This window comes from Callithrix jacchus, chromosome Y (genome assembly GCF_049354715.1).
Source record: "Callithrix jacchus isolate 240 chromosome Y, calJac240_pri, whole genome shotgun sequence".
NCBI lineage: Eukaryota > Metazoa > Chordata > Mammalia > Primates > Cebidae > Callithrix > Callithrix jacchus.
In genome coordinates this window covers 2,583,105-2,601,566 of record NC_133525.1, presented here as the reverse complement: position 1 = coordinate 2,601,566, position 18,462 = coordinate 2,583,105, and the positions used below count along the sequence as shown (strand labels likewise).

Here is an 18,462-nt window from a genome sequence, read left to right as displayed (position 1 = left end):
TGGGGACTCCTGGGCGCCATCCGGGACCCCCAGGGTGAGACTCGAACCCCCACAGCAGACGTGGGGACTCCTGGGCGCCATCCGGGACCCCCAGACCGAGACTCGAACCCCCACAGCAGACGTGGGGACTCCTGGGAGGCGTCCGGGACCCCCAGGGCGAGACTCGAGCCCCCAAGACAAACGTGGGGACCCCTGGGCAGCGTCTGGGACCCCCAAGATGGTCCTGGAGCCCCCAAGGCAAACGCGGGGAAACCCCGGGCGGCATCCAGGACCCCCAAAGCTGGACTCAGGCCCCCAAGACACACATGGGGACCCCCTGACCACACCAGGGACCCCCCAACGCACCACTCGAGCCCCCAAGACAGACGTAGGGATCCCCTGGGCGCGACTCAACCCCCAGGAGAGACGTGGCGACCCCTGAACGGCATCCGGACCCCCCGGGCGGGACTCGAGCCCCCAAGACAAACCTGGGGACCCCTCAGCGGCGTCTGGACCCCCCAGGGCGGGACTCGAGCCCCCACGGCAGACGCGGGGTCCCCTGAACGGCGGTGGGGACGGTGCAATGGCACTTGGATCCCCCCACCCCGCGCGGGACGGGAGCGAGGGCTCGGCGGGTGACAGCAGCGCCGTGGAGAACCGGGGTCCGGCGCCCACCGATGCGGCGATTGCAGCTGGTGGTGGGTCCTGCGGGAGCGGCCCACGCGGAACAAAAAGCTGCTCGGCCCCGCCTTCCCTGCACGCGGCACACGCCAATCACCAGCACGTGACGCGGCACGACCAATGAGGATCAGCCCCGTGCCGGGGAGCGGCGCTGGGGAGCCCGCCCCGCCGGACGCCAATCAAAAAGCTGCTCGGCCCCGCCTTCCCCGCCCGCGGCACACGCCAATCACCAGCGCGTGACGCGAGACGACCAATGAGGAGCACGCCCCGTGCCGGGGGGTGGTGCCAATGAGGCCGCCCCGGCTGCATGCCAATCAAAAAGCTGTTCGGCCCCGCCTTCCCCGCCCGCGGCACACGCCAATCACCAGCGCGTGACGCGGGACGACCAATGAAGAGCACGTCCCGTGCCGGGGGGTGGTGCCAATGAGGCCGCCCCGGCCGCATGCCAATCAAAAAGCTGCTCAGCCCCGCCTTCCCGCCCGCGGCACACGCCAATCAGCAGCACTTGATACGGAACCTCCAATGAGACGCACGACCCGTGCCGGGGCGTGGCGCTGGGGAGCCCGTCCCGGCCGAACGCCAATCATGAGCACGTGACGAGGAGCGGGCCTCGGGCATCCCCGCCCCATCGCGCAGCCGCTAGACGCGCTATGTGGGCCCTACGGGCCGCCGTACGCCCGCGGCTCCGGCTCTCCCCCGTGTGCCGCGGCCGCCCGACACCGAAGGCACCCGCGCCATCCTGCCCCGCGCGCGGTCTCGCCGCTTTCGGCCGCGGGGGCCCCGGGAATCCGGAGGGGCCATGGGGCCGAGGGCGGGGCCTGCGGGCGGACGGAGGTCGAAGCTGCCCGGGAGAGGACGAGGAGGAACCGGAAGACGCGGACGACGACGCAGAGGAGGAGCTGCTGCAGAGGGAACCTCTGCTGCCGGCGGGGACCCAGCGCGTGTTTCTGGTCCACCCCGATGTCAAGTGGGGCCCGGGGAAGCCGCAGATGACGCGAGGTGACCGCGGCGGGGGTTGCAGGGGAGAAACAGGAGCTGATGATCTCCGGGCGGGCCCCTGCGGGGAGGGTCTCTGTGGTGGCGGCGCAGGGGCTGGGCGCTGATGGGACGATCTCATAGGTGGAGATTCAGGGGCGGGGCTCTGGGGACAAGCTGATTGGTGGAGGAGCCGGGGTGGGCGCTGACGGGAGGCTCTAATAGGCGGAGACACAGGGGTGGGTGCTTTGAGGGGGAAGATCTCAAGGGGCGACGTAGGGGGCGTGGCTTCAGGGGGCGAGGCTCTGAGTAGAGTGATGGGTGGAGATGCAAGGGCGTGGCTTTAAAGGGGCGGGGCTCTGAGGGGAGGATTTCATAGATGGAGGCGCATGGGCGTGGCTTCAGGGGAGGAGCTAATGTTGAAAGGGCGGGGCTTATGGGGCGGAGGGATCTCATAGGTAGAAGTGTATGGGAGGGGCTTTGGGGGAGGAGCCTAGTGGTTCACGGGCTGGGCGGAGCTTATGGGGAGAAGCCCCTGGGGTGAGGTGAGGTGGGCGGGGTGTTGGTGAAGAGACCCCTTTTCTGTTGCCCTGGATTCGAGGCAGGCACGGTGTTTTGGGGCTCAGGGAAGGGAGGGCGTCCAGCAGACCATCAGGGTCCAGCCCCCCGCCCCACTGCCCCAGGACGAATCCAAATCCCTCAGTCACTGCAGGTGCCAGAGTCTCAAGCATGTTGACATCTTCCCTGAAGCCCCTGTAGCCGATGAGCTGTTCTCCTTCGCGAGTATTTTCCAAAATGGGCAACTCTCGGGACAGCGGAAGCCCCAAACTGCTCAGAACAGCGCCCAGACCTCCTGCCTCTCCCCTCAACCCTGCCCGTGGTTCCTGAGTCATCCCTGACCACCCCTAGCTCCCCAGTTCCCTGCTGCGTCCGTCTGGACCCCAAATCTTATATAAGGCAGGGTGGGGAGCCCTCATGTCCCGTGGTGGCTGCAGCGTCCTTCCCCGGCCAGATGCCTACTTAGAGGTCAAGGCCAGGAGGAGGCCACCCCCGGGCAGGAGTGGACGGGGCGCCAGGCCTACCCCAAAAGGAGGTGTCCTTAACGGTGGCCCTTGTGTCCCCGCAGCTGAGTGGCAGGTAGCAGAGGCCACAGCCCTGGTGCACACGCTGGACGGCTGGTCCGTGGTGCAGACGATGGTCGTGTCCACCAAAACCCCGGACAAGAAGCTCGTGTTTGGCAAAGGGAACTTGGAGCACCTGACAGGTGAGTCCGTCCACACCTGTGCCTTCCCCAAACCTCCTTTCCCATCCGCCGCTCCTGAGAACATTCAGCCCAGAGGCCTGGAAGGACGGGGGGGTCTCACTGGGCCAGAGGGGAAGCAGTCCCTGGAGTGGCTGGTCCAGGTGAGCTGGGAGCCCACGTCAGGAGGAGCCGGAGGGATGGGAGGCCGGACCTGTGTCCCCACTCCACGCACCCTCTTAGCGTGGGGTCCTGCGTGGGGCCCTGTGCTTCCAGGTTTTTGACCCTGCGGCTTACAGAGCAGAGGGGGGAAGACCCTACTAACTGCTACTAAGTAACCCACTAAGTACCCGAGGCGGGAGTCTGCTTCCCTGCCTGACTCAGAGGCATCTCAGCTGGGCTGGGATGTGTTCACCGTGTGTGTGTGTGTGTGTGTGTGTGTGTGTGTGTGTGTCTGGCCCACCTTGTGTTCACCGTGTGTGTGTGTGTGTGTGTGTGTGTGTCTGGCCCACCGTGTGTTCACTGTGTCTGTGTGTGTGTGTGTCTGGCCCACCTTGTGTTCACTGTGTGTGTGTGTGTGTGTGTCTGGCCCACCGTGTGTTCACTGTGTCTGTGTGTGTGTGTGTCTGGCCCACCTTGTGTTCACTCTGTGTGTGTGTGTGTGTGTGTGTGTCTGGCCCACCTTGTGTTCACTGTGTGTGTGTGTGTGTGTCTGGCCCACCTTGTATTCACTCTGTGTGTGTGTGTGTGTGTGTGTCTGGCCCACCGTGTGTTCACCGTGTGTGTGTGTGTGTGTGTGTGTGTCTGGCCCACCGTGTGTTCACTGTGTCTGTGTGTGTGTGTGTCTGGCCCACCTTGTGTTCACTGTGTGTGTGTGTGTGTCTGGCCCACCTTGTGTTCACTCTGTGTGTGTGTGTGTGTGTGTGTGTCTGGCCCACCGTGTGTTCACTGTGTGTGTGTGTGTGTCTGGCCCACCGTGTGTTCACTGTGTGTGTGTGTGTGTGTGTGTGTCTGGCCCACCTTGTGTTCACTGTGTGTGTGTGTGTGTGTCTGGCCCACCGTGTGTTCACCGTGTGTGTCTGGCCCACCGTATGTTCACCGTGTGTGTGTGTGTGTGTGTGTGTGTGTGTCTGGCCCACCGTGTGTTCACCGTGTATGGGTGTGTGTGTCTGGCCCACCGTGTGTGTGTGTGTGTGTGTGTGTGTGTGTGTGTCTGGCCCACCGTGTGTTCACCGTGTATGTGTGTGTGTCTGGCCCACCGTGTGTTCACCGTGTATGTCTGGCCCACCGTATGTTCACCATGTGTGTGTGTGTGTGTGTGTCTGGCCCACCGTGTGTTCACCGTGTATGTGTGTGTGTCTGGCCCAGCGTGTGTTCACCGTGTATGTGTGTGTGTCTGGCCCACCGTGTGTGTGTGTGTGTGTGTGTGTGTGTGTCACCACCGCGATGTGTCCACCGTGGGTCTGTCCCTGTCGGGATGTGTTCCCCGTGTGTGTGTGTGTCTGTGTGTGTGTGTGTCTGGCCCACCGTGTGTTCACCATGTATGTGTGTGTGTCTGTGTGTGTGTGTCTGTGTGTGTGTGTGTCTGGCCCGTGTGTTCACCATGTGTGTGTGTGTGTGTGTCTGGCCCACCGTGTGTTCACCATGTATGTGTGTGTGTCTGTGTGTGTGTGTGTCTGTGTGTGTGTCTGGCCCCGTGTGTTCACCGTGTGTGTGTGTGTCTGTGTGTGTGTGTGTCTGGCCCACCGTGTGTTCACCATGTATGTGTGTGTGTCTGTGTGTGTGTGTGTCTGTGTGTGTGTCTGGCCCCGTGTGTTCACCGTGTATGTGTGTGTGTCTGTGTGTGTGTGTGTCTGGCCCACCGTGTGTTCACCATGTATGTGTGTGTGTCTGTGTGTGTGTGTGTCTGTGTGTGTGTGTGTCTGGCCCCGTGTGTTCACCGTGTATGTGTGTGTGTGTCTGGCCCCGTGTGTTCACCGTGTATGTGTGTGTGTGTCTGGCCCCGTGTGTTCACCGTGTGTGTGTGTGTGTCTGGCCCACCGTGTGTTCACCGTGTGTGTGTGTGTGTGTGTGTCTGGCCCACCGTGTGTTCACCATGTATGTGTGTGTCCCACTGTGATGTGCTCACTGTGTGTGTCCCCACTGCGATGTGTCCACTGTGTGCCTCTGTCCCTGTCAGGATGTGTTCACCGTGTGTGTGTGTGTGTGTGTGTGTGTGTGTCACCACCGCGATGTGTCCACCGTGGGTCTGTCCCTGTCGGGATGTGTTCCCCGTGTGTGTGTGTGTGTATGTGTGTGTCTGCTGGGATGCGTTTACCATGTGTGCATGTGTGTGACGTGTGTCCCTGTTGGGATGTGTTTACCTTGTGTGTCTGCGCCACGATGTGTTCACCGTGTACACACCTGTGTACGTGAAACACACACCCCTAGAGACAGCCGCCTCCGACGCTGATTTCCTGGATCCTGGGTCTGGTGCTCAGGAAGTCGGGGACGTCTGTGAACTGCGCGCCCCGCACGCCGCACCCCGCAAAGGGCTCGTGGCTCGTCCCGCCGTCCACATGCCTGGACGTCCGGCCGCTGACGGGACCCCCCCCTTTCTCTAGAGAGGATCCGCCGATCTCCAGACATCACGTGCGTCTTCCTGAATGTGGAGAGGATGGCTGCCCCGACCAAGGTATCCCAGACGTGGCTTTGCTGTTTGCGTCCACGTTCCACGCGGTGAAGGAGTGGACGTCAGAGCGTCCCGCCGGGCAGGGGCCAGATGGGGTCACGGTGGCTTCAAGGCATTATGGAACGTCCCCGTCCCTGTGAGTCTGGCCACCAGGTCCTGGCCTTTCCCCTCTGGCTTCTCATTTGCTCTCTCCTTTTCTGTTTGAGAGAGTGTCACTCTGTCACTCAACAATCTCGGCCCACGGCAACCTCCGCCTCCCGGGTTCAAGCGATTCTCCCGCCTCAGCCTCCCGAGTAGCCGGGATGACAGGCGCCCGCCGCCGCGCCCGGCTCATTTTTTTTTTTTTGTATTTTTAGTAGAGACGGGATTTCAGTATTTTGGCCAGGCCGGTCTCGAACTCCTGACCTCAGGTGATCCGCCCGCCTCGTCCTCCCAAAGTGCTGGGATTGCAGGCGTGAGCCGCCGTCCCCGTGTCACCCTCTCCTTCTCTAGAAAGAACTGGAAGCCGCCTGGGGCCTGGAGGTGTTTGACCGCTTCACGGTCGTCCTGCACATTTTCCGCTGTAACGCGCGCACGGAGGAGGCCCGGCTGCAGGTGGCCCTGGCAGAGATCCCGCTCCTCAGGTACCGCGGGACGCCCAGGCCAACCGTCACGCCCACCCTGCAGCCCCTCCGTTCTGTACTCACATGTGTGCTGGTTTTGGGGGGTATATGACAGTCAGAACAGCACCGTGGGGGCTCTGTCTCCCCACCCCACCCCACCCCGCTCCCCGCTAGGTAGGTCCCCTCAGCCTGGGATACATCTCACTCACAGCGTGTGAGGTACACGCCCAGTGGAGCCCCAACAACAGCAGCTCCTCATTTCCACTCGGAGGCCCCCCGTAATTCACAGGTCCTGGGCTTTAGGATGTGGACTGATCTTTCCGGGGTCTGCTGTTCAATCCAATACGGTTGTATCCACTTCCCTCTGGAGGCTCCTTCCTGCCTCTCCCAGCTCCCGGGGGCGCCGGGTGTCCCTGGCTCGCGGCCTCATCCCTGCAGTGTCCGCCTCCATCTCCACGTACGTTCCTCCTCTGTGTCTGAGTGTCCTCTTGTCTCTCAGAAGGACACTTGTCATCCGATTTCAGGCTTTCCCTGATCCACGGTGACGTCATCTCAAGATCCTTAAGTAATTGCATTTGCAGAGAACTTATTTCTAAATAACGTCCCGTTGACAGGGCCTGGGAAACGAGACATAAACATCTATCTGGGGCATCGCTATTTAAGCCATTAAAACGGAATCATCCAGTTCCCTCCGGAAGCTCTGGGGGGAGGACCCTTCCTGCCTCTCCCAGCTCCTGTGGGCGCCAGGATGCAAAGATCCATCCACCGAGACAGGGGCCAGGGTCTCGGACGCCCACTCGGACCAGGGGCCAGGCTCTGGGACACCCACTCAGACCAGGGGCCAGGCTCTGGGACACCCACTCAGACCAGGGGCCAGGCTCTAGGATGCCTGCACCACCTGTGGGTGTCCCGGGCTCACGGCCTCCTTCACCTTCACCTCGACTTCTCCTGGGAGGGAGAGAGCTTCCCTGGAGAGTGAACCCCTCCTGTTCCCACGCCAGGTCGAACCTGCAAAGGGACGTCGCCCACCTTCACCGAGGAGGATCCGGCTCCCGCTACATCATGGGGTCAGGTAACTCTGGCCGGGTGCGGAGCCCCGGGGCGTCCTGAGGACGCGGGTTGTCGGCAGCGGCCCTGAAGGATTCCGACCGGCCACGGGCCGGCTGGGGGCTCCGTGTCCTGGTCACGGCTGAGGACACGGGAGATGGTGGTGGTTCTGTGAGGTTTTGCCGACACACGTAGCCACAAAGTGGGTATTAAAACAGCAGAAATCTGTGCCAGCCCATCCTGGACACCAAAAGCCTCCAGAGGCTCCTTCTGCCTCTCCCAGCTCCCGGGGGCGCCAGGTGTCCCTGGCTTGTGGCCACATCACTCCAGGCTCCGCCTTTTAAGAAGGACATGGATCTTTGCATCCAGACACAACCCCAACCTAGGACGATACCTTGAGTTCCTCCAAAGATGATATTTCCAAATCGGGTCCCACTCCCAGGTTCTGGGACTTAGGATGCCACAGGGGCCCCATTGAGCCCCTGACAATGACGTCCCGGCCGTGCCCTGCTTAGAAGCCCCCGTAGTGCTCAAGCCTTTTTCTTTTTGAGATGGAGTCTTGCTCTGTTGCCCAGGCTGGAGTGCAGTGGCGTGATCTCGGCTCACCGCAACCTCCGCCTCTCGGGTTCAAGCGATTCTCCGGCCTCAGCCTCCCGAGTAGCTGGGATCGCAGGCGCCCGCCACCACGCCTGGCTAATTTTTGCATTTTTAGTAGAGACGGGGCTTCCCCATGTTGGCCAGGATGGTCTCGATCTCTCCACCTCGTGATCCACCTGCCTCGGCCTCCCAAAGTGCCAGATGACAGGCGTGAGCCGCCGCGCCGGGCCGAGCGCAGCCCTTTCTCAGGGAAAGGGACAGTGTTGGGGCCACTGCTGGGAACGCGGCCGGGCCCCTAAACGCCGCAGCAGGAGGAGCAGCCCCCGCGGACCCTCAGTGGCACCGCCCGCTCCCGCGCCCTTCCCGGCCTGGCTCACCGCCCCGCCGTCTTGGGTGTTTTTAGGAGAATCGTTCATGCAGCTGCAGCAGCGTCTCCTGAAAGAGAAGGAGGCCAAGATCAGGAAGGCCCTGGACGGGCTTCGGAAGAAGAGGCACCTACTGCGGCGGCAGCGCACCAGGCGCGAGTTCCCTGTGGTCTCCGTGGTGGGGTACACCAACTGTGGTGAGGACATGTCCACGGGACGGGGTTCCGTGGTCTCCGTGGGGGGTACACCAACTGTGGTGAGGACGTGTCCACGGGAGGGGGTTCCGTGGTCTCCGTGGTGGGGTACACCAACTGTGGTGAGGACGTGTCCACGGGAGGGGGTTCCGTGGTCTCCGTGGGGGGTACACCAACTGTGGTGAACAGATGTCCACGGGAGGGGGTTCCATGGTTTCCGTGGGGGGTACACCAACTGTGGTAAAGACGTGTCCAGGGAAAGGGGTACCGTGGTCTCTGTGTGGGGTACACCAATTGTGGTGAGGACGTGTCCAGGCAAGGGGGTTCCGTGGTCTCCGTGACGGCTATGCCAACTGTGGTGAGGACGTGTCCATGGGAGGGGGTTCCGTGGTCTCCGTGGTGAGGTATACCAACTGTGGTGAGGACGTGTCCACGGGAGGGGGTTCCATGGTCTCCGTGGTGAGGTATACCAACTGTGGTGAAGACGTGTCCACGGGAGGGGGTTCCGTGGTCTCCGTGGTGAGGTATACCAACTGTGGTGAGGACGTGTCCAGGGGAAGGGGTTCCGTGGTCTCTGTGGGGGGTACACCAACTGTGGTGAAGACGTGTCCATGGGAGTTGGTTCCGTGGCCTCCGTGGTGGGGTACACCAGCTGAACTGACCCAGAGGTGGGGTTCCATGGTCTCTGTGCGGGGTACACCAGCTGTGGTGAGGACTTGCACAGGGAGGGGGCTCCCCGTGGTGCATACACCAGGTCTGGTGCAGATTCACCCAGGGAAAGGGGGTCCCGTGGTCCTTGTGGTGGGTGCGGCAGCCGTGGTGACAATGACATTATCCCCATCCTGCCGTCTACGTCACCACCGCCCCGTCCTCACCACCACCTCCCTCCATCTTCACCATCTTCCCATCCACACCATCTCACTCTCACCTGTCTACACCACCAGCTCCCCTGTGTCTACATGGCGGCCCTGCTTTATCCGGCCTGAGAGCAGCCACAGTGGCTTAGTCCCGCATGTCGTGTGTGGTCCCAGGGAGCTCGGGGACCTGTCACCCTGGGTGCAGCCACCCGACGGTGCTGTGGTCTCCACTCCGAGGGCCCGGGTATGGCTCCGGGGGTTGGAACCCACGGCTCCCTGCACCCCTGACCTCCACGCCCTCCCAGGGAAGACCACGCTGATCAAGGCGCTGACGGGAGACGCCGCCCTGCAGCCACGGGACCAGCTGTTTGCCACACTGGACGTCACGGCCCACGCAGGCACGCTGCCCTCACGCCTGACCGTCCTGTACGTGGACACCATCGGGTTCTTGTCCCAGCTGCCACACGGGCTCATCGAGTCCTTCTCCGCCACCCTGGAAGACGTGGCCCACTCGGTGAGTCAGGGCTGTGGGGGGCTGGGCTCTTGGACACCCACTGAGACAGGGGCCAGGGTCTCAGACACGCAATCAGACCAGGGGCCGGGGTCTCAGACACCCACTCGGACCAGGGACCGTCTGTCAGACGCCCCGTCAGCCAAGGGACCGGCTCTCGGATGCCCACTTGGGGGACCGTCTCTCAGACACCCTCTTAGTCAAGGGGCCAGGCTCTGGGATGCCCACTCGGACCAGGGGCCAGGCTCTGGGACACCTGCACCACTCGGGCCACGCAGATAACAACTGCCTTCTCGGCCTCAGACTTAGCGTCCCCCAAGCGTCCCTTTTCCCCGGGGCAGAGGCTGAGCAGTGGCCCCAGCCTCAACCACACTCAGCCACCGTGATGAGCCCGTGTACAAAGTCAGGGCCGGGAGCGGCGGCTCAGGCCTCTCCTCACGGCACTTTGGGAGGCCGAGGCGGGTGGATCATTCGACGTCAGGGGTTCAAGACCAGCACGGCCAACACAGTGAAACCGTCTCTGCTAAAAAGACAAAGATTGGCTGGGCATGGTGGGCGGGCGCCTGTAGTCCCACCTACTGGGGAGGCTGAGGCAGGAGAACCGCTGGAACCCGGGAGGCGGAGGTTGCAGTGAGCCGAGATCGCGCCATCGCACTCCAGCCGGGGCGACAGAGCTTGGTGGGTTGGGGTCCTGAGTGTACTCCCGGCCCCCGCAGGACCTGATCCTGCACGTGAGGGACGTCAGCCACCCCGAGGCGGAGCTCCAGAAAGCCAGCGTCGTGTCCACGCTGCGTGGCCTGCGGCTGCCCGCCCCGCTGCTGGACTCCATGCTGGAGGTTCACAACAAGGTGGACCTGGTGCCCGGGTAAGTCCGGCCCTGCCGCCCGCGCGCGTCACGCCTTCCCCTGCAGGCGCTGGAGACCCTGCCCTCGTGTGAACTGCTGGCCGCTGGCACGCAGGCCGAGGCCGGGAGAACCGCTTTGGCCCGGGAGGCAGACATTGCTGCCCCAGGCTGTGCCCGGCGGGCGCCTGAGTCGGGGACCTGCTTTCTGCTGGCCTGCCACCCCGAGGCTGAGCGGGCTCCGTGGCCTCCCCGCCCTCGCAGGTACCACGCCACGGAACCGAACGTCGTGCCCGTGTCTGCCCTGCTGGGGCACGGGCTCCAGGAGCTGAAGGCGGAGCTGGATGCGGCCGTGTTGAAGGCCACGGGGAGACAGGTCCTCACCCTCCGCGTCCGGCTGGCCGGGGCCCAGCTCAGGTGAGCGGTTCCCTCCCGGGGCGGTGGGGGGGTGGATGGTGTTCTGCCGGCCGGTTTCTGGCTCAGAGAGGGGCTCCCTGGGGGTGCAGAAGGAGCTGTGGGGTCCCCGGGAGCTTTAGGATGCAGAGACGAGGTGAGACTTTTCTGAATGGTTTCACAGCAAATGTGTACTGGGGAAGTCAGTGTGCATACAGCAGGCGCCTAATCTGTGCTCACCGACACCCTAAGGGTATAGGACTCCCTACCAATACCAAAGCAGGCTGCAGCCGGGCGCGGCGGCTCACACCTGTCAGCCCAAGACGTTGGGAACCCGACGTGGGCAGAAAAGCCGAGGTCGGGAGTTCGAGACCAGCCCGGGCAACACAGCGAAACCCCGTCTCTACTAAAAATACAAAAATTAGCCGGGCGTGCTGGCGGGTGCCTGTGATCCCAGCTACTCTGGAGGCTGAGGCGGGAGAATCGGCTTGAACCCGGGAGGCGGAGGCTGCAGTGAGCTGAGGTCACGCCACTGCACGCCAGCCTGGGAGACGGAGCCAGACTCTGTGCAAAAAAAAAAAAAATTAAGGGCCGGACGCGGTGGCTCAGGCCTGTAATCCCAGCACTTTGGGAGGCCGAGGCGGGTGGATCATGAGGTCAAGAGATCGAGACCATCCCGGTCAACATGGTGAAACCCCGTCTCTACTAAAAATACAAAAATTAGGTGGGCATGGTGGCGCGTGCCTGTGATCCCAGCTACTCGGGAGGCTGAGGCGGGAGAATCGCTTGAACCCGGGAGGTGGAGGCTGTGGTGAGCCGAGGTCGCGCCATTGCACTCCAGCCTGGGTGACTCCCGACCTCAGGCGATCCGCCTGCCTCAGCCTCTCAAAGTGCTGGGATTACAGGCTTGAGCCACCGCGCCCGGCCCTCTTGGTTTTTTTTTTTCGTGGGGACGGCAGAGTCTTGCTCTGTCGCCCAGTCAGGAGTTCAGTGTCAGGATCTCGGCTCACAGCAACCTCCGCCTCCCGGGTTCAAGCAGTTGTCCTGCCTCAGCCTCCTGAGTAGCTGGGATTACAGGCTGCTGCCCCGTCACGCCTGGCGAATTTTTTTGTATTTTTAGTAGAGACGGGGTTTCCCCACGTTGACCAGGCTGGTCTCGAACTCCCGACCTCATGATCCACCCTCCTCGGCCTCCCAAAGTGCTGGGATTAGAGGCGTGAGCCACCGCGCCCGGCCTGGGCTAAGCTGTGTTTAGCCTAATTTTCATGAAACTCACCGAATACTTACGGGTTCTGCTTTTCCACACGCTGCGGCTCAGCTGGCTGCATGAGGAGGCCACGGTCCAGCAGGTGGACGTGATCCCCCAGGACGGAGCAGCCGACGTCAGGGTCGTCATCAGCCACTCGGCCTACGGCAAATTCCGGAAGCTCTTTCCAGGATGAGCAGGAGCCCGAGGAGGCCTGGGGTGCGGTGGCATCGCTGTGTCACGAGTGGGGTCCCCTTTGTCAGCCTCTCTGTTCCAGGCGCTTGCTGTGATAACCACGCAGGCCGGTGGCACGCTCACGGATGCTCCGACGTGGGCCTCCCCAGAGTCCACGCCACACAATTCCACTGGGCCCTCGGAATGTTCCGACAGCAGGACACGAACCTGTGTTTCTGCCTCTGTGAGCAGCATGTCCGGCGTCTCCTGCCTCCGCTGTGACCCGTGGCCCTCGTGGGCACACGTGGCCCCTCCGCCCGGCTATCTGTGCTCACAGACTGGCCTCGTGGCCCACGGCCGTGCTGGTGAAATGACTATAAACCGGGCCTCTGTCCACATGGAAACAAACACCTCGTACGTGTTCGTTTGCTCTGAGACAGACTCTCCGTCCCCCAGGCCGGACTGCAGGGGCGGGATCTCTGCTCACGGCAACCTCCGCCTCACGCGTCCGAGCGATCCTCCTGCCTCAGCCTCCCGAGTAGCTGGGACTACAGGCGGCCTCCGCCACACCCAGCTGATTTTTGTATTTAAAGTAGAGACGGGGTTTCACCATGTTGGCCAGGCTGGCCTCGAACTCCTGACCGGATGATCCACCGGCCTCGGCCTCCCAAAGTGCTGGGATTACAAGCATGAGTCACTGCGCCTAGATTTTTTTTTTTTCTTTTTTTTTTTTTTTCGAGACAAGGTTTCGCTCTTGTCACCCAGGCCGGAGTGCAATGGCGCGACCTCGGCTCACCCAAACCTCCGCCTCCCGGGTTCAAGCTATTCTCCTGCCCCAGCCTCCCGAGTAGCTGGGACTACAGCTGCCCGCCACCTCCCAGCTCAATTTTTTTGTATTTTTCATAAAGACTGGGGTTTCCCCAGGCTGGCCAGGCTGGCCTCGAACTCCTGACCTCAGGTGATCCACCCACCTCGGCCTCCCAAAGTGCAGGGCCGACACGTGTGAGCCGCCGCGCCCGGCCCGGATGAACGTTTTGTAAAGATGCCTCCCGTGTCCTGTCCTGAAAACCAGATACACACATTTGGGTTTAATCCCGTTCATTTATTTAAATGGTCCATGAATCCCCTGGTTGTGTGGAAGAGACGCCGATAGAGACCCCAGCGTTTCAGGACGGGGATTCGGAGCCGACGGACGTCGGGGAAATCGCCTGTAACGGGGCGTAGTCGTGGGGTGACGAAGCCGTGGGTACGGCCGATGAGTGCGTCTTTGTTTGTGTGTGTTTTTTATTTTTTAAAAGGACTCTTGCTGCCCAGGCTGGAGTCCAGTGATGCGATCTCGGCTCCCTGCAGCCTCCGCCTCCCGGGTTCAAGCGATCCTCCTGCCTCAGCCTCCCGAGTAGCTGGGATTACAGGCGCCCGCACCACGCCCAGATCATTTTTTTGTATGTTTAGTAGAGACGGGAGTCGCCGGGCGCGGTGGGTCACGTCTGTCATCCCAGCACTTTGGGAGGCCCAGGCGGGTGGATCACCTGAGGTCAGGAGTTCGAGACCAGCCGGGGTAGCACGGTGAAAACCCGTCTCATCGGGCGCGGTGGCTCACACCTGTAATCCCAGCAGGAGGGTGAGCCACGTGGATCACCTGAGGTCAGGAGTTCGAGACCGCCCTGTTCAATATCGTGAAATCTCGTCTCTACTAAAAAAAAAAAAAAAAAAAAAAAAAAAATTAGCTGGGCGTGGTGGCACGTGTCTGTCATTACAGCTACTCTGGAGTAGCTGAGGCAGGAGAATGGCTTGAACCCGGAAGGCGCAGCTTGTGAGCGGAGATCACCGCATTGCACTCCAGCCTGGGCGACAGAGCAAGGCTCCATCTCAAAAAATAAATAAATAAATTTTAAAAAGAAACGCCGCGTCTACCAAAAAAACACAAAAAGTACTCCGGGCGTGCTGGCGGGCACCTGTAATCCCGGCTGCTCGGGAGGTCGACGCGCCAGAATCTCTTGAACCCCAGGAGGCGGGGGATGCACTGAGCCGGGATGGCACCTCCGCGCTCCAGCCTGGGCGACCGGACGAGACTCCATCTCAAAATTAATAATCATCATTACCTGGGCATCGTGGGTCACACCGACAGTCCCAGGTACTTGGGAAGCTGAGGAAGGGGGACGGCTCGAGCTCAGGGGTTGAAGGTTACACGGAGCTGTGACTGTGTCAGTGAACAACCTGAGCAACAGAGCCAGCCCCCGTCTCTACAAGAAAAAAAATAATTAGCTGGGCCTGGTGGCCGACACCTGAGGTCCGACCGTACATGGGAGGTTGAGGTGGGAGGATCACCTGAGCCCAGGAGTTTGAAACCAGACCCTGCAACATGGTGAAACCCCGTCTCCACCAAAACTACGGAAATCTGCTGGGTGTGGGGGGTGTGCACCTGTCGTCCCAGCTACTCAGGAGGCTGAGGGAGGAGAATCGCTTGAACCCGGGCGGCGGAGGTGGCGGTGGGCGGAGATCGCGCCACCGCACTCCAGCCTGGGCGACACAGTGAGACTCTGTGTCGAGAAAGGAAACCCTGGCTTGGTGTGTGTGGGGGCGACCCAAGGGGGTTGCTGGCTTGCACGGGGTAGGCCGGCTCCCAGGGGCGTTGTTACTGTGTTTATCAATCACTGATTTGTGGGACGACCGTCTTTCCCGGGGTCTGTGTAGGCTGCAGACACCACAGCAGGAAGGACATAGAAATAAGTCATCCCATCACTTTGGGAGGCTGAGCTGGGAGGATTACTTGAGGCTACGAGGTCAAGACCCCATCGAGACCAGCCTGGCCAGCACGGCAAGACCCCATCGAGACCAGCCTGGCCAGCACGGCAAGATCCCATCTCTATTTCTTAACAAAAAGAAAAGGAAGGCATACGACCGGTCCCCTGATCACCAACATCTAACCCACGCATAAGGCACAATACTTGGGACGTCAGGGGTGAACCTGCAGCCGCCGCGTCCCGGACTTCGGAAGGGTCCCCGTCAGCACCACAGAAGCTTCCGGTTCAGTGCCACGACGTCGCTGACGAAGCCGTCTTTGCCCACGAAGTCTCCCGCGATGACGTTGGTGCAGCGGGACCCCGGCCCCGGGCACTGCTCCCGGACCCAGGCGCACAGGCGCGGCAGGTTGGGCGTCGTCAGCTTCTGCAGGGACTCCGACGGGTGCGCCAGGATGTACGGCAGGTTCTCAGTCAGGTTGATGCCGGCCACAAACAGCCCTCCTAGCACAGTGGGGTGAGGGAGACGTCACACGGCCACCTGCCTCCACCCGCCCGTTTGCCCCTCTTACTCACATGGTTAGAGGTTCAATTCTCAGGAATTATGGCCACAAAGATGCCCACGTCCTGATCCCCATGTGGGAGACAGAATAATGACCCCAAAGATGCCCACGTCGTGATCCCCATGTCGGAGACACAATAATGGCCCCAAAGATGCCCACATCCTGATCCCCATGTGGGAGACAGAATAATGGCCCCAAAGATGCCCACGTCCTGATCCCCATGTGGGAGACAGAATAATGGCCCCAAAGATGCCCACGTCCTGATCCCCATGTGGGAGACAGAATAATGGCCCCAAAGATGCCCACGTCCTGATTCCCATGTGGGAGACAGAATAATGACCCCAAAGACGCCCACGTCCTGATTCCCATGTGGGAGACAGAATAATGGCCCCAAAGATGCCCACGTCCTGATCCCCATGTGGGAGACACAATAATGACCCCAAAGATGCCCACATCCTAATCCCCATGTGGGAGACACAATAATGGCCCCAAAGATGCCCACGTCCTAATCCACATGTGGGAGACAGAATAATGGCCCCAAAGATGCCCACGTCCTAATCCACATGTGGGAGACAGAATAATGGCCCCAAAGATGCCCACGTCCTGATTCCCATGTGGGAGACAGAATAATGGCCCCAAAGACGTCCACGTCCTAATCCCCGTGTGGGAGACAGAATAATGGCCCCAAAGATGCCCACGTCCTAATCCACATGTGGGAGACAGAATAATGGCCCCAAAGACGTCCACATTCTAATCCCCGTGTGGGAGACAGAATAATGCCCCAAAGACGTCCACGTCCTAATCCACATGTGGGAGACACAGTAATGGCCCCAAAGACGTCCACATCCTAATCCCCATGTGGGAGACAGAATAATGGCCCCAGACGTCCACGTCCTAATCCCCATGTGGGAGACACAATAATGACCCCAAAGATGCCCACATCCTGATCCCCGTGTGGGAGACACAATAATGGCCCCAAAGATGCCCACATCCTGATCCCCATGTGGGAGACAGAATAATGGCCCCAAAGACGTCCACGTCCTAATCCCCGTGTGGGAGACAGAATAATGGCCCCAAAGATGCCCACATCCTGATCCCCATGTGGGAGACACAATAATGGCCCCTAAGACATCCACGTCCTAATCCCCATGTGGGAGACACAATAATGGCCCCAAAGATGCCCACGTTGTGATCCCATGTGGGAGACAGAATAATGGCCCCAAAGATGCCCACATCCTGATCCCCATGTGGGAGACAGAATAATGGCCCCAAAGATGCCCACGTTGTGATCCCATGTGGGAGACAGAATAATGGCCCCAAAGATGCCCACGTCCTGATCCCCGTGTGGGAGACAGAATAATGGCCCCAAAGACGCCCACGTCCTAATCCACATGTGGGAGACAGAATAATGGCCCCAAAGACGTCCACATTCTAATCCCCGTGTGGGAGACAGAATAATGGCCCCAAAGACGTCCAAATCCTAATCCACATGTGGGAGACACAGTAATGGCCCCAAAGACGTCCACGTCGTGATCCATATGTGGGAGACACAATAATGGCCCCAAAGACGTCCACGTCCTAATCCACATGTGGGAGACACAGTAATGGCCCCAAAGACGTCCACGTCGTGATCCATATGTGGGAGACACAATAATGGCCCCAAAGACGTGCCCATCCTAATCCCCATATGGGAGACAGAATAATGGCCCCAAAGACGTCCACGTCCTAATCCCCGTGTGGGAGACAGAGAAGAACGCTGTTGCCTTCGGCACAGTCTGTGCCATTTGTCATGAGGCTTATAGTGTTGACACCGACCAGTGATTGTGGAAATGGGGTCCCTGCATAATGAGAAATGCACATTTTTGAGGGTCCACTTAGATCTGCTGAGGCAGAATCTCTGCAGGGCAGGGCGAGGGGGGCTGTAGGCTGTCCTGGAAGGAGCCCCCCCAGGGGTAGGCAGGTTCCCGTGCCCCTGTGTTGTCCAGTTGTGCTCAGTCCAAGCCCAGAAGACAGCAGAAGGTTAAGGCCACGTTCTCTCAGTGGCTTTTAAGACTTTTTTCTAGGCCGGGCGTCGTGGCTCACGCTTGTAATCCCAGCACCTTGGGAGGCTGAGGCGGGCAGACCATCTGAGGTCAGGAGTTCAAGACCAGCCTGGCCAACATGGTGAAACCCCGTCTCTGGTAAAAATACAAAACATTAGTTTGGGTGTGGTGGCGCATGGCTGTAATCCCAGCTACTCGGGAGGCCGAGGCAGGAGAACTGAATCGCTTGAAACCGAGAGGCGGAGGATGCAGTGAAATGAGATTATGGGGTTGCACTCCAGCCTGGGGGAGAGGAGTGAAACCCTGTCTCAAAAAAAAAAAGTTGTTTTTTTTTTTTTTTTTTTTAATTTAAAATAAAGATGGGATTTCTCCATGATGGCCAGGCTGGTCTCGAACTCCTGACCTTAGGTGATCCAGCAACCTCGGCCTCCCAAAGTGCTGGGATGACAGGCGTGACCCACCACGCCCCGGCCTCGGTTTACTTTTAAACTGTTTTCACGTAGAGGTGAAGGCGAGTCCGTGCACCCGGCCTGATGCAGGGAGTCTCGGGGAGCTGCGTGGACCCCGCCCCCACGGGACGCTACGGCGTACGGAGACCCCGCCCCCATGGGACGTGACGTCCTACGTCGGCCCCGCCCCCACAAGACACGTCTTCATACGTGGACCCCGCCCCCACAAGACACGTCTTCATACGTGGACCCCGCCCCCACGGGACATGTCCTCATACGTGGACCCCGCCCCCA

At 60.7% G+C, this 18,462-nt stretch overlaps 2 protein-coding genes across 22 annotated transcripts in view; one reads left to right on the top strand and one right to left on the bottom strand.

The window, feature by feature from the left end:
• The first annotated feature begins 1,301 nt into the window (after positions 1-1,301).
• LOC100397261 (GTP binding protein 6) lies at positions 1,302-14,275 on the top strand. Of its 2 annotated transcripts, none has more exons than XM_035289826.3 (10): positions 1,302-1,659; positions 2,762-2,899; positions 5,479-5,549; positions 6,039-6,169; positions 7,150-7,220; positions 8,196-8,354; positions 9,514-9,722; positions 10,436-10,584; positions 10,825-10,977; positions 14,133-14,275. In XM_035289826.3, the coding sequence occupies exons 1-10, from the start codon at positions 1,311-1,313 to the stop codon at positions 14,188-14,190; spliced, it is 1,488 nt and encodes a 495-aa protein (XP_035145717.3). In that variant the 5' UTR covers positions 1,302-1,310; the 3' UTR covers positions 14,191-14,275. The 2 variants fall into 2 exon arrangements, with proteins under 2 accessions (XP_035145717.3, XP_035145716.3); XM_035289825.3 differs by lacking the exon at positions 14,133-14,275 and adding an exon at positions 12,272-12,781.
• LOC100404030 (phosphatidylinositol specific phospholipase C X domain containing 1) overlaps positions 13,455-18,462 on the bottom strand; it is a 28,702-nt gene continuing 23,694 nt past the window's right edge. For 9 of the 20 annotated variants that reach the window (XM_078364399.1, XM_078364407.1, XM_078364406.1 and 6 more), the window contains one exon: positions 13,455-15,618. In XM_078364399.1, coding sequence (XP_078220525.1) covers positions 15,380-15,618 — 239 coding nt within the window. In that variant the 3' untranslated portion in view covers positions 13,455-15,379. Of the gene's footprint in view, positions 17,855-18,462 lie in introns of all 20 variants that reach the window. The other 11 variants (XM_078364401.1, XM_078364400.1, XM_078364413.1 and 8 more) reach the window with 3 other exon arrangements.

Bases quoted from the DNA above. Each gene is read 5' to 3' on its own strand.
- LOC100397261 (XM_035289825.3), top strand. From the start codon at position 1,311: ATGTGGGCCCTACGGGCCGCCGTACGCCCGCGGCTCCGGCTCTCCCCC. The intron at 9,723-10,435 runs GTGAGTCAGGGC...CGGCCCCCGCAG, and splicing joins TGGAAGACGTGGCCCACTCG to GACCTGATCCTGCACGTGAG. The intron at 10,978-12,271 runs GTGAGCGGTTCC...GCTGCGGCTCAG, and splicing joins CTGGCCGGGGCCCAGCTCAG to CTGGCTGCATGAGGAGGCCA.